At 45.4% G+C, this 14,877-nt stretch overlaps 1 protein-coding gene across 7 annotated transcripts in view; it reads right to left on the bottom strand.

The window, feature by feature from the left end:
• LOC144173888 (hsc70-interacting protein-like) overlaps positions 1 to 13,525 on the bottom strand; it is a 43,272-nt gene extending 29,747 nt beyond the window's left edge. The window contains exons 1-6 of one of the 7 annotated variants that reach the window (XM_077702195.1): positions 13,448 to 13,525; positions 12,357 to 12,498; positions 7,179 to 7,245; positions 4,392 to 4,461; positions 3,748 to 3,818; positions 471 to 537 (exon numbers count right to left, since the gene is read on the bottom strand). In XM_077702195.1, coding sequence (XP_077558321.1) covers positions 471 to 537; positions 3,748 to 3,818; positions 4,392 to 4,461; positions 7,179 to 7,245; positions 12,357 to 12,475 — 394 coding nt within the window. In that variant the 5' untranslated portion in view covers positions 12,476 to 12,498; positions 13,448 to 13,525. Of the gene's footprint in view, positions 1 to 470; positions 538 to 3,747; positions 3,819 to 4,391; positions 4,462 to 7,178; positions 7,246 to 12,356; positions 12,532 to 13,391 lie in introns of all 7 variants that reach the window. The other 6 variants (XM_077702193.1, XM_077702192.1, XM_077702197.1 and 3 more) reach the window with 6 other exon arrangements.
• Positions 13,526 to 14,877: the final 1,352 nt, after the last annotated feature.

Below are 14,877 nucleotides of genomic sequence, written 5' to 3'. Positions count from 1 at the left end.
CGCTTCGGCCCTCGTTGAGAGTGCTGCTCTGTTCGGGTCATGCTGTAAGCTTGCCCGGAAGGGTGGTCTTCCTGTATCATCGCTTTTCATCTTTCGCCATGCAGTAAAACAGTCAAGTTTTGCCTTCAGCTCTTTGTCGTCTACACTAAGGTGCTCGCCGCATGTCCACCACGCTACCACTACATGACGCAGGCAATAAAACCCAATTTTGGGATGCCTTCGCCATTGTGACACTGCCCAAAAGCTGTTGCCAGCTGAATCGAAATGTATATTTTTAATTGGCCACAAGGTTTAAAGCCATGTCTGCTTCGACATTGTTTAATAATGCCCGCTGAATCGAAATTTTTTAATGTTTAATTTGCAGATCAAAACAAAGAGAGAGAAAAAAGAAAAAAAGTAGGTTGACAGGAGCCAAAAAACAATTTCACACCCTGCCTGCATGCATGCCTGCTCACAAAATTCAATCCCACCTTCACTTTGAGCTTCCATTGCTTGGCCCCTCTTTTCACTGCTCTTGTCCATATTTTCCTCAGAGACCTGAAACACAATATGGTGAGAACCGTTGGTAAGCACCACTTCTGAAGTGGACCTTATATTGAACTCATTCTTCACCAAAAAATATGGGGCTGAGGACGAACCCGGCTTAATGCTAACCAGAACCTTACACACCCGAGCAGTTTCGTTCTTCCGCATTCCGCCGTCACAAAAAACAGCCCCAGAATCAAATCCACAACACGATGCTCAGCAGCTAAAAGTAATGCCCACTTTGGTGGGCAATGCGCCCCATGCAGCTCTGCCCTTTACAAGCCTGATGTGCCTCGTCAAAGGGTTAGCAAGCAATTTTCGGTGTTGCCGTCTGCAATACGCAATACAGTCAATTATGCTATATATCAAACAAAAACAAATCAGTTACGAAAATACACGCGAAACGTATTCCTTACAACGAAGTTCACATCTGATATATCGAACTCGGCGTGCCTAGAATGGCCGCCAAAATGCATGGTTTCGGAGCGGCGACTGAGACACTGCGCCTCGTATGGAGCGGCATGACGCCCGACACTTTCCATAAATGTTTCCAACGCGCGGGACTCACGACGGAACCCGCCCAAGTCAGTGAGTCCGGACCAAGACAGCAGCATCGGTGAACTGTGGGAAGAGCTCGCCAACGTTCTCGACACTGTGCCGAAAGGAGTGTCCTTCTAAAATTTCCTGAGTGTCGACGACGACGTTGCCATCACTGTGAACCCCTCAGACACGGACACTGTTAGCAGCACCGTCGTAATGCTGCTGAAAAGCACCAAGGAGACAGAGGATGTCGCGAGTGAAAGCCGTCCGATGCTTAATGAAGTGCTTTCGGCAGTCGATGTCCTTCGCCAATATTTCTTTGATATTGAAGGTCACGGACTCGAACTGGTGCAAACCATGTTACGTGTAAAGAATGCTGTGCTATTTGACACTGCCAAAACGAAAAGGAAAACAAAAAACTTGCTTTTTTTTGGAAAGAGGCAGTTAAGGGGGCAGTTGGGTCTTTGGGGCCGAAAAACGGTCAAAAAAAGTGTTTTCTCAAAAATGGAATTTTTGGCCTCCACGGCCATTTTTCTAACAGTCTGTAAATTTCCTCATTAAAAGGCATCATATTTTGTTGTTGTTATATTATAATAGCATTTTAAAGTGCACTCTACAGCTCAGTTAGCGCAGAATTCGATGGTGAAACGGCGCTTTTCTTGCAATGCAAAGCTAGCATTTCATCCTCAGATATCTTGGCACCCAGAGCAGGTACAACTTTAATTCTTTTTGCTTCTGATACCAAAATGTGTGGAGAATACAATATAGGAAACAATTTTTTTAAATGGAGGCTTTGGAAAATTATTATTGTGTTCAATTGGCACCACCTGCGAGCCATTTCTGGCAGAGCGCGGGAGAAGCGAAGTTCCCTGTGTTGTAAAACGACCAAAAATAGCTAAATCAAAAAAGTTCTTCCTATGTTGTATTATTTAGTCATTTGTCTGCCTAGCCATGTGGTAATTGCCATTCTGCATGGAGTGGTTATTTTGTAACTGTGTCCCAAAATAATGGCAATTAATCATTAATTAACTCAAAATATAATCAGCTTACAAAAAATCTAATAGGAGATTTGAAATCAGCACAAAAAACTCTATAACGCAGGGCAGTTTCATTAAAATTGGTTGGTAAATAAAAAATATAGCTCTAAGACCAGTCTGCCCCCTTAAGGCGGGAAGTAGCTTTATTATTTGCAATAAATGGATTGTTTTGTGTATGGTAATGCCATACTTTATTTTGTTCGTTTCTGCATGCGGGGATGGCAGGGGGGAGGGGTTCTCGCGTATTGTGAACTCGTAACAATAAACTTGTTATAGGCGGGTTCGGCTACATCGAACTATTGGATCCATCGAACTAATCGTGGCGCATATTGCAGTTCGCTATAACCGGGTTTGACTGTAGCATACTTGCGGCTCGGCATCTCTCGGCGGTGAGCGATGTTTTGGGAACTTGCCTGCTCTAGCAACAACAGCTACCACTGTTCTGCTCCAGAAACAAAAGCCCTTTAACACTTTTCAGCTCACCAACTCTCACACTGCCCTTGCTCATCAGTCAATGAACTGCCTGCATTTGTGCCACGTATGAATTCGCACTGCACCAGTTCTTTGACCACAAGAAGGGGCAAGGGTGACACCCCAATGAGCCTCAAAAAACAGGTGAACTGTCACTGAAACCAGATTTTGGTATCAGGGCGTAAAAAGGAGCCTCTTCACGCGAGTGACATGCCAGCTGTGCTGCTGCATGAAAAAAACATTTCAGCATGTAAATGTCACATTTTAGGAACGTGGCAAGCTAACAACTGCAAAACAACAGGGACTCTTTTACAAAATCAAGGCCAAATAAGCACTTGTTTGGTCGCACAAAATGAGTGAAAAAAGATGAAGTTACTGTAGAGGGACCCTGCAGCACTCACCGTCGACCACTCACAATTTTTTGGGGGTCTATCGTCCCAGCAATCTCTCCCCGCAAGAATTATGGACATCCATTGTTCACTACCACTGAAACTAAGCGCCACGAGAAATTGCGCATAATTGTTCCGTCTCAACTCTACCGCAGACAACGCGACAAAAGCTGCGCGCTCTCTCCCAGAGAAAGGGGTGGCTTGCGGCGTTCTCTTCGGCGGCCTTCAATATATCACAGGGCGGGGAATTCTCTCCGCAACGTGAAGGGATCCATTTCCGGTATGGTGTCACAAAAAAGCAGGCATGGCTGCCTGTTCGCAAGTGCGTGCTCAGGCCGGTAGGGCATTTTGTTGTCGAGTGGTCTTGTTGAAAGGCCAGTGTTGAGTTTGTCACTCAAACCCTGCGCGCACTCAAAACACAAAAGAAACACCAAAACTGTGCGTAAAGGTTCAGGCATAGAAAAGATAGGTGCACAGCGCCGACGACGGTGGATCAACACAGGAAATGCGAGAAATGAGCCACAAAGTTGACCAGCGACAGCCACTCGGAAAGCCATGGCCGCAATGAAGTTGTTTAGGCCGTGCCAGGTGAGGAAAACTGAGGAGAGTGCTGTTGGTTTTTCCGCATCTTTCACAGCGATTTGCGCACTCACCGCTTTACGTGCACGCGTAATATTTGGCTCAGGTATTCCTGGCAGCGTAATCTAAATGTCAGGTAGATTTACTTGCGCTGCTCAAAGAGTGTTGCAGGGTCCCTTCAATGCAGGGTTAAAGCGCACACTCACCTCAACACTGGCATCCCCCTGCGGCAAAGGATCGTCATTGTCAGGCTCAACTACCCCAGAGTTGTCCAGTTCTGGAAGGAGGGTAGTACAGCCACAAATTGGCACCTATTTTTTTAAGCTGCTTCTTGTTCCAACACCAAAATGAAAATGAACATTCAAAACAGGCAGAGATGAAAAAAAAAGAATTCATTAAAGAAGCAAAAAATTTAGAGTCCTTCCACTACTGCGAATATGGCAAGGAATTGTACTGGTGGATAACTACACCAAGTTATCTACTGTTGTCTTAGCAGCTAATCCTCATGTAAAGTTTGGATAAAACAATTGCTAAAGCCATTTTCTGTACCCTTACTCCCTCCATAGACAGCCATGTACTGACAATGGACGGAGATTGTGCAGTGTTCACAACGTCACTATGAACTAATTATTACCAGTGAAACTGGGCATAACGATAGAGTTGTCTAGGCACAATTTCAGTACGATGCATTAGATGGAGAGCTACAGAGAAATTTACACTAGCTCTAGAGAGGAAAATTCTTATTCTACGTGGCTCTGCCAATGGATGCCAGTTTAGTTGGGACCTTAACCATATACCGCTTCAACATGAAAACAAAAGGAGGAGAGTTGGCACAAAAGCTGTCCCTCACCAACTTCACTCTCTTCACTTTCTGGTTCTGGTTCTTCAGACGACAACGGTTCCTCCATGGTCACTTCCTCCTGGAAACAGTGGTTTGTGTGCTCAAGATTACAAACCGCGCCAATTGCAGCATTAAAATGCAGAATTGAACGAGTGCATTGTAAACACATGAAAGGTTTCCAAGTTCATTTGCCTCTTCCCTTTTCCCGCAATGCTGGAATGCAATTGAAATAATAATGCTAGGCATATATACTTACGAGACAACCTCAAGAGTATAAACTATGAAATCGAATCATTGTCCCCTTTGCCCTCTTTTTTTCCCAAGCTACTCGACCAGCCATCATAATTATATCATCAAACGAAGCAACAAAGCAGCAACTTATTCCTGATCCACTCAACCTGGAGCAGTGATGTGTGTGGAGAGCCGGTTGACGACTTGGGGTTGTTCTGGATATTTAGCAAGATTAACAAGGGAGCTCTCTTGAGTAACTAACTCCTCACACGTTACTACCCACCCCACCCGCACTAGTAATCCACCCTTCTCTCCAGGTAGCACACAACAAATGGGCAATTTCTCAACTTGCAACTTGGCCAGGGCTGCCACTGCTTCCCGCGGCACCACAGTTTCTTTTAATCCCAGCTCGTCTTGACTGTTCACAGCATGTTTGTACGCACGTGCAAAAATCCAACTCGCAAATTAAAGACTGCGAACCCATGGCTTTGAGTTTGGGGAGAGAAAAAGAGAGAGGATGAAAGCTTCATGGAGCAAATAGTCTACAACGAAAAAAACCTGCAAAGTAACACAGAGATTAACTCTTTTGCGACTGCGCCCATTCAAAATTGTTCAATTTGAGCGATACTTTGGGAGCGCCTTTTCATAGCATTCCAGGCAGTGCTCGAACAAGTAAAGCTGTTTCAGAAAATGGCCTTTCAAAATCAGTTTTGTTTTCATTTTTGCAACAAAAACGTGATTTTTTAAAACATGTTTGAATCACCTGGGTGTGGAAAAGGGGTGTGGTCATCGCGCATCAGTGCTGCCAACGAAGCATACATGCCACTCATAATTACTCTGCATCAGAGTTTGTTTTTTGTTATCAGGGCATGAATGGTAAACCAGCAAACGATTTTCAATCGTCAGGTTTGCACTCTGACAGTAATAATCCCAGAAATCAGCTGAAAATGTCAAGCACTGCCTGTTTGCAAAGCTACTTTATGATTTTAGGCAATTTTATTGCCTTTGCGCACGTTGTTCTAAGTTGTGTGGTAGTTCTACTTACACCAGGACCATTCGCGAGCGAGCAGTTTACAACAGTTTCGGTTTTGCTTCTGCATCGAAAAATTCATATTTAGCACTACTACACTGGTACCAAACTTTAAGGCTACATGCCATGGCGCCTTGAGCATCCACGACTGATCCTTGAACAAAGCATGCGGCTCATGATTTCACCGAACCCTAACCAGATTTCTGTGATAAGAACTTCAGATGCAAGTCAAAATATCACACCCAGTCGCCAGATATCTGTTCCGACGAGGACAGCGCTTCAAACCGGCCTTACACACTGCCAGCTGTTCGCCTTCCAGTTTCGTTTCCAAACGAGGGTATCTCCGCGGGTCTAGTGTAGCTTCTTAGTTGAACTGCCTATTCGGACGGAGTCTCCGATAAGTTTTTGTACTATTTCATTTCAGAGGTGTTAGGTGGCGCTGCAATGGAGGAGGCTCGTTGTGCTGATCTTTTTTATCGCGCAACAGCTACTCGGCCAAAGTTTGCAGGGCACGACTCTAGCGCATCGCACCTCATTCCTGCAAGCAAGGCTACAATTGCGAGCCAGAAGATGATAATAAAGCTCAACTTCATGTTTTGAGAGATAACTGACCATGAACATCAAAAAGCATCAACCATGGAGTTCCGTTTTCTACTTCATGCATGTTTTTCCCCATCGCGTGCTTGTCCCAAATATTGTGCTGGCTGCAAATGCAAAGTCAGTCATTGACAAAATGTTTTTACATTAAGGGGGAGCAAATTGGTGCCTCTGATAATGTCAAACCGCCAGATTTCTTCCAGGGAACCACCCGAAATTGCACATTTTGAATTGGAGGTTGGGCTTCACCGCATGACCCGAGCACCGCGCATGCTAACATTTTTTTATATCTGACAAACTGTTCCGTGCAATTCGACATTTTTTCTAGGGCGAGTTTTTGAAATGTTTCCCTACAAAATGTACATTCTAATTTTTTTCTACTACCCGTGGTTTGTTATACACAACTCCTTTTTTATCATTTTTTTCGACAACTTGACGAAAATTTTGATTTTGATGTTTTTTCACAACTATGATATATAAAAACATCGAAAAAACTGGTGTTATCGGAAAGGCTGTTAAATAATCTGCATTTTGTGTTCCTGTAATTAGTGCCTAGCCAATTTTTTTTATCATAAAAAAAAATGTTTTTTTGGGCCCCTAAAAATTGGTCAATTTTCCCGCAGTCACGAAAGAGTTAAACGGTGGGACAGTATACAAGAACTGGCTTGATATATGGAAACGTTCAGGGAGTCTGTTCATACTGCGGCATGAACATTTTTATGTGCTTGAGAGTCTGCTGATGTAGTGTCGAATGCGCATCGGTAACGTGCTTATCAGACGAAGGCACCACCACCATACACGTGACTTAGTGAATAGGGGGACGGTTGTTGCTTGATCACCCGCACCTCACAGGTGAGAGCAATGCGTGGGTAGCCATGCACTGCTCCTTTGAATCGTCCCAGCTAGGTGTGGAGGAACAGTGCACAGCCTGTACTCACATCTTCCTTGTTGCCTTTCGGTGGCGGGCTCTTTGTAGTAGCGGCCGGTGGGATCTTAGCACCAAGGCTGCGTTCGCAACAAGACATACAGCGGGTTAGTAACGTAGCACGTGCATGTCGTTTCCAAGACACCTTTTGTTTGTGGCACATGTACAACGTATAACCCTAATTCCTTGATCACAGCTGACCCCAATTTACAGAAGTTCACCTGCTGCAGTCTGGGAAGCTGGTCCCGGCCAGAATGTCCCACAGAAATGAGAAAAAGCGTAATTTCTTACAAGCCTGCCCAAAGAACAAGAATAAAAAAACTGATCTGATCAAATCATCTCTACAGCAGTAACTCTTGCTTTCTGCTGACACTTTGCCAGGGATTTGACATAATCCTTCGTATAGGGGAACATGGTTCTCTGAAGCCACTAGGTCTTATCGATGTTTTATGATCGCTCTTTTCAGTGGTTATGTGCATCTGTGCATAGCAAATCTGTATGCAATGAGTTTTCAACTGTAACTGCACTAAAACAGTTCCTAATACTGTAAAGCAAGTATGCTAAATTTGAAAGCACAGTAAAACCTTGTTATAGCGAAGCAAGATATAACAAACTAATGGATATAACGAAGCAATCGTAATTTCCATTGAAATTACCACAGACGCCCATAGGAAGTCGTTTTAATGAAGTTAAAATTTCCTCGCAATGAGTATAACGAACCTTTTTCTTCCACAACTAGCATGTTGGGACCATTTTGGTACCCGTCAGGACAATTTCTTGTGGCGCACGACGGTTTACGTCGCATCACGAATGCGGTAATTCAAAACTGACGCTAACTAGGCACCGCCAACTGCACCTCACTAAAATGGCTCCCGGAGGGTGCCTGGATGTTCCTCCAGCCACTCTACCGCGATGCAGCAGATCTGCTGCACCGCTTCTTTGGCGCTCGTGGCGGCGAGGACGGACTCAAAATCGTGGCTGCAGCTGAAAAAGCCATCATTCGCCCGAGAAGACGCGGCAAAAATTTAGCAAAGATTTTCGCTTGTTTTAGCGGGCTGCTGTGAGTTGTGATGGCGAGTACATACTCCCCTGCATCTAAATTTTCGGTAGAAATGACCATTGGCTATAGTGAAGTAATCTTTGTAACAAAGTAATTACAACTCCCTCTTCAACTTCGTCATAATGGGGTTTTACTGTATTTCTTTGCTCATCGCAAGAAACAATGAATGCGTGTATCCAAGTGCAATGTTTTACCACTGCCCAAGTACAGGCCGTATGCACTGTCTGCAAGGGCACCATTGTAAGTCCTCTAGCAGTACATTGAAGGGGCCGTGCAGACGAAATACAAGTTTGTTTTATTCGAAAAATTTTGTGTTTTATAGTACCCCCAGTGCTTGTCCAGAAGCAAACAATGCCTCATTCACTGAGAAATTAATCAATTCAAGTCAAAATTTTGATTCTCCCGCCAAATCGTGTGTTTTCGCGAAGTCTGCAATGACATCACAGGGACTGCTCTGCAGCCGATTGCGGAGCCTTGTTTACCGTTAGTCAACCTAGATGGCACCACTAACCACGAAGAACTGTTTTCTGCCTTTTCTTTGTTTTTGACCATATTTGTACCTGGCTTGTTTCTGTTGAGGTAGAAAATAATCGTTTCGTGAAACAGTGTTTGCTCGACAAATATGGTCCCGTGAAACACCGTCTCTTACACCATTCGGCCAGTGTCATCCGAGACAACCCCAAAGCGCCCCAGTGCTGTGCAGCTAAAACAAGCATAGTACGCGCAGTACCAACAGCATTACGCATTGGTACTTCTATGTTTACATGTACTGTTGTAACTTACACTGTTTACTCAACCATTCTTACTGCCATAAAAAGAATGTGCCCTAAATTTAACCGCAAATAGCTCGTTCGGCAAGCTTATAAGCTCAGACTAATTTGCGCCTCCTTTTGCCAGCCTCAGCCAATCGCAGAGCTGCCACATATGATTTTGATTGATTGTAGGGGTTAACGCGCCGACGCAACGCAGGCGATGAGGCGCGCCGTAGTGGAGGGCTCCGGATTAATTTTGACCACCTGGGGATCTTTAACGTGCGCCGAAATCTCGTACACACGGGCGTTTTTGCTTTTCGCCTCCATCAGAAAAGCGGCCGCCGCGGCCGGGAACCGAACCCAGCTGCCACATATGACATCATAGGTTCTGTAAAGGGAAATGAGCTAGTGGGTCACATGGCCATTCCATTTTATCCTAATTATAGAGCGTACTTCAGCGAAGTGTGCGTTAAAGGTGGTGTCAGAACGATTCTAACGAGGCAATCTTTTGAATGAACCAAACGTGTTTTGCCTGCATGGCCCCTTTCTGTGGGTCATTACTCCAGCCACCATCCCACGGTCACCACCAGCAATCACGGCTACGATCCCCCGTTTGAACATGTCGGAAACCTAATACGAGCAGTGGCAGCACTCGCGAGGAACAGGCGACTTACGAAGGCAAGAACACTTCTGACAAGAGTGCAGTGTGGTGCAATTGGGCCAGATGTGTGTCACACACCAGCCTTGCGACGCCGGTGTGCCACTTGGAGCAGATTGCAATTCCTTTCTTGTCCCTGAAACCTTCTAACAATACCTGAGAAAGATGTTTATTCATATGGCCATGGCATGGCAATACAATGTGATGTGAATCAGTTTAATGCGCACACAAAAACCTAGCACAATACTCATACCCACTTGGAACTTGTCTGCGCACACCGCTACATAGTTCGACTAGGCCCGATGGGAGGCTAGGAGGAAGTGAGAGTTTGGATGTTGTTAAGTACCTTCAGTACAGGCTTGCGACTCGTTTGTGTTCCAATTTCATGTGCAGCTATAGCCAGGGCTGTGCTTATGCTACATAGAATCCTCCCACTCTAGTCTGCATAGAATGTTACAGCCTTCCGTGTCCTGGAAAGCTTAATGTGCAGATGCAAAGTTGGCCACCCATCTTTCCTGCCACGATGCTTCAATGTTAAAGCTTTGGGTATTGAACATATTAAGTAAATAAGCACCATTATGTAAATGAGTCTGAACACATTAGCAATGGTTTTTCTTGAGAAGTTCCCAGTGTCAGCAATTTGACTTACATATGGCTTGCAATGCATAAGCTTTGTTGACACCACACTCCTTGCAGAACACAATTTGTTAAAAAAAAAATACTTCAGCATCTGATATTTTCACGACTACATACTGAATGTTTTTACCACTGCATCTGCCTCCTTGAAATGCACCTTTATGTGCAGGAGAAATGTGTCTACCCTAGGATACTACTGCTAATTTTTCAAAATTCGTATTCTATAATATTTCTTCTTCATGGATACCTGAAAAGCCTGATAATGTGAAAGAGAAATGCATCTCAGAATGTGATCTTAGGCAATACTTGTTTCTTGGCATATTTCTTGGAGAATCCCAGCCCAGCTTTGTCAACCGGCTGTGATAGTAAAACAAATGACTATGGTATGCTTTCTGCTTCGCTATTTCCAAGGACATGCTACAGATGACGTACGCGTTGGGCTGGCGGGAAATTTAAAGGGGCACTGACACAAAATTTTGAAGGCGAGATAACTTCGGAGATAGATTGGTGGGAACACATATACATCATCTGCAAAATATCAGCGGCGAATACAGCCTAGAACATATTTAAAATCAATTTTAAAGTGTGCGAAACGCAACCGAGCAGCCAGCAGAGGACCACGCGCATTCGACATCCCGAGGATATCGTGTAAATAAACAACATCCAAACACGTCACGAGTTTGTGTTTGCCGCTTCCGCACTGCCGGCGTTTTTCGCCGGCTCGCCCGGCTCGCCGCTCCAATAGGAGGGCTGGAGGGCGGAGCTTCTGCTCTCGAGAACAAACGACCCGATCGTTGGCGGCGGAGGCACCGTGATTTCGTCAGCTCATGGGGCAGCTGGCCGCTACCAAAGTTCTACAGCGATTCCAGGCACTCTGTTTCTATTACTGTTTATTTCCATTGGATGCGAAAACGCACCTGAGGCACGAAAAGCCCACTGAGCTAACCGCACGGTCGCTGTGCAGGCGGCGGCCACGGCCGCGAAGTTGCCCAGGCCGGCGCAGGTAGCTCGAGTGATAGCTTGTTACCGCTGCACGAAATTGTCCCCAAGTCCCGACCATGGTGGCTTACATGAGAAAGGAGTTAATGATGCGATGGCGGGTTGCATTAAAAATTGTCATCTGCACCGCTTACGAGAGCGGCACTCGAATATCCGCCGCAGTGCTAAGCCGAACACATCTGTAGGCGGACCTGTAGGCAGACCGGCCGGCTGCTCCCAGCGCGCGTCTTGCCACCCACCGTCTCGAGCGTCGCGCGTCGTTCTTTAGCCACGGTAGCATTTGCACTCGCAGCGCCTGCGTCACATCCACGGTCGCTTTTTAATTAAGCGCCTCACGAGATCAGTACGTGGGGGCATTCGCAGAAACTGCTGTCTATGCGGATTCGGCAGTGCTACGGCGGCTCTGCTCTGTGATATCCCTTCGACGGTCACGTGGTCAGCTTTGTTGACACAAAATCCATAAAATCCATCGTTTCGCGGCACTCACTGAAACCGAAACTGCGACTGGCCGCATTTAAAATGCCTCTAATTAAACAACCGTTGCACGCTGAAGCAAATGAGGTTTCTACAGGTTATAAGGAGGTCACTAGCTACTTATCGCAACGAAAAAAACAAGATGCAAAATTTTTGTGTCAGTGCCCCTTTAAACGTGGAAGTCTCGCGGCTCAATGCAACCTTTCAGCTGTCCCCTATGGTCGAGCGGTTTGGGTTTAGGTTGGTGTGTTACACAGACAATGAGACACCCACGACAAGGGAGGGAAACGGAGAGCCACATGTTTGTCCACTAGAATATAGCTCGAGTCCTTCCATGTTTTAACTAACATGCAAAGTAGACTTCCACAACGGTAAACTTCGGAAAAAAAACACATTTACAATTAACAGAAACAAACACTTCTGCTTTCTGTAAAAAAAAACAATGCAAGAAGCACTCCCTTCTGATAAGACGTAGCGATCTATCCAACCCCTCGGAGCCTATCTCAACATGAACTTTCCAACTTTCACATTCACCGTAACTCATGATTGAAAGGCTCCCGAAGTACCTCCCAGTACACCTGACAGAAAAGTTGGAAACACTGTCGACTGTACCTTTCCAGGTACCTCTTGAAGAAGCTCAACTCTGGCTTGTGGAGGATGTCGGGCTTCACCTTGCAGAACTCAATAAAGGCTTCCAGCTGGCTGAGCTGATCTTTTCCAAGGGCTGCCATGTTCTCGCACGCCTATGACCAGCCTGCACTGAGAATCGGGTTGACCCGTCAAAAATCTGCGGAGATCGAAAACTACTCCAAGCATTGACATTGTAATTCAACTTTTTTTTTCCAGCCAAACCCACCACGTCATCAATGTAGTGGAAGCACTACAATGGTACCAGACCATTACTATTACGGCACGTATAAATATCGTTGCGCCGTTAATTGCAGTTTAGCCGAACGCGTACCCTGAAATATCTGCGCGCTGCTGTTTACGTATGCTTAGAATGTTTTTTCGAGCACTCAAGGATTCATACCTTGACGCACTTCCATGTACATTATCCCAATATTTAAAAAATACACACTTGGCACGCGCGGCCAACAGTCTTCGTTTTCGTGCTAAAACCTAGTATGCAAACAGACGTCGTTAAACATGATCGAAACAAGTCACAGTTATCTCCGCAAGTTCAAATAATCCTCAAATCAGATACCTCCGCCTTCTAGCGATTCTGAGGGCATTTTTGAGAATTTCGGAAAGAATCAGTAGTCGGATCACTGAACAAACCAATGGGTTTTCGAACGACGGTGGGTTCGAGGCCGGGCGCAAAACGTTCATTTCGAACGACGGTGGGTTCGGGGGCCGGGCGCAAAACGTGCACACAAGTTGATCTGTTCAAACAGTACAGCAACGAAGCACACCATTGATATCCAAGTAAAGCTCAAAAGAAAATCCGCGGCGTTCACCAGAAGGGTAAAACTGTTGGCGTTAGACAAAAACAAGACTTCGTAAACACAAGCGCTCGTTGACGCACGATCACACACGGCGCCTGTACCGCACTGCCCCAGAGGCGGGAAGAAATGCTGCGGAAGGCGGCAAAAACGGGTGAATCCTCAAATTTTGATATACCTGTTCCAGAGTGTTACAGGTACGTACCGCCTATTTAAAAATTCCCGTCAGAAAGAGAGCCAGAAAATCAAAACGTTGCGTACCTCACGTGCAGCGAAGAAATTTCGAGACGAGCGTCTGACGTGAACGCCCTCTCACGTCTTGAAGGCGTCGACAGCGTAATCATCAAAATAATAGCCGGGACTTATCCTTTTCAGAAAAACGCAAAGTATATGTGCTGGAACAACAATAGTACATGTATTTACCAAAATGTTTTATTGTTTGTTTCGGCAAATCTGACTTTTTTGTTCTTGTTATTTAAAGGCGCGAATTTCAAATCACGAGCTCGCTTCCTTCGTTCGGAAAATTTTCCTGGCTTCTCTGCTGTACGAACGCGTCGCCACCACTCATCTGTCATGAAAGTATGGAGATTACTCAAACAGGGCAGTAAAGTGCGAGCTCTGATTCATATTTCGCAGCCCCGCTCCCAAACGTACCTTTCCGCAACGTTACTAGATAGGTTCAGTTGTAAAACTCTCCCCCTGCGCCGTGCATCGCCGGCGTCTCCGTTTCTCGGCGTGCCGCGAGAGGGCGGGACCGCCGCATTTTGCTCTACCCGGCCGCTGCTCGTCGCGTGCAACGGCGCCCCTCCCAACGCCTCTTCGGCCTTCTCATGACGTTAGCGCGCGATAATATTAAAGACTACCAGCTACCCGCCAAGTTTTCCGCGTCCAGACTACATCTAGGCCAGAGTACTTTCCAGTAGCTGCTCAGGATCGCTAATGTGGGGCGTAAAACCCGTTCGTTACGGCTCATATTTTGCTTTCTTCAACAGGTCAGCCGAAGCGCATCGTAGCGCGCGCTTGCGTCGGCTGCTCGCTGGCAGTCAACCACGAGCGTGAACGGTCTGCAGCGAGCTGGTAGCATAGAATAAGCCTCCGTTAAAGCGTAGTTTGATTGACTCTTCCGAATTTTATAAAAAATCATGAAAGCGCTCATTTTGTTTCCAGCCAAAGAAGCAAGGTCAGCATTGGAGCTACGTCACTTAGTGGCTCTAGTAATTCAGGCCACTCGAAGGCGAAACTTCCTAATTTTCTCGACGTCCTTTTTAGAATAGTATCTTTTCCATGTTTTGCCCTGACAACAATTAGCTTTACCAAACGTCACTAAGAAGCGACATTTCTGCAAAAGGCGAAATATCTCTAACTGAAAGAATTATTCAGTTAATTAACTGGCGAAGTTAAACCAGCTTACATGTCAATAAGCATAAAGTTCTTTTCGGCAATTCATTGGTTTTCACAGTACACACTTTACGGCAGACACAAAGTAAAAAAATATATCCAAGGTTTTTTTTTTTTTTTTTACAATCAACTCCACATCTTTTTTGCTTAAGGTGAACATGGCTACAATACACCAAAGCACGTTAAGAGAAACAAAGTAAGTGATGAATAGAAACATGCAAGCATTTTTATTTAAAAATCAACTCCACATCTTTTTTGCTTACGATGAATATGGCTACAAAATACCAAAGCAT

The sequence above is a fragment of the Haemaphysalis longicornis genome, unplaced genomic scaffold (assembly GCF_048455015.1).
Source record: "Haemaphysalis longicornis isolate Haplotype H1 unplaced genomic scaffold, Haemaphysalis longicornis Haplotype H1 scaffold_3, whole genome shotgun sequence".
NCBI lineage: Eukaryota > Metazoa > Arthropoda > Arachnida > Ixodida > Ixodidae > Haemaphysalis > Haemaphysalis longicornis.
Note: the sequence above shows the minus strand (reverse complement) of the source record. Positions and strands in the feature narration are given on the sequence as shown.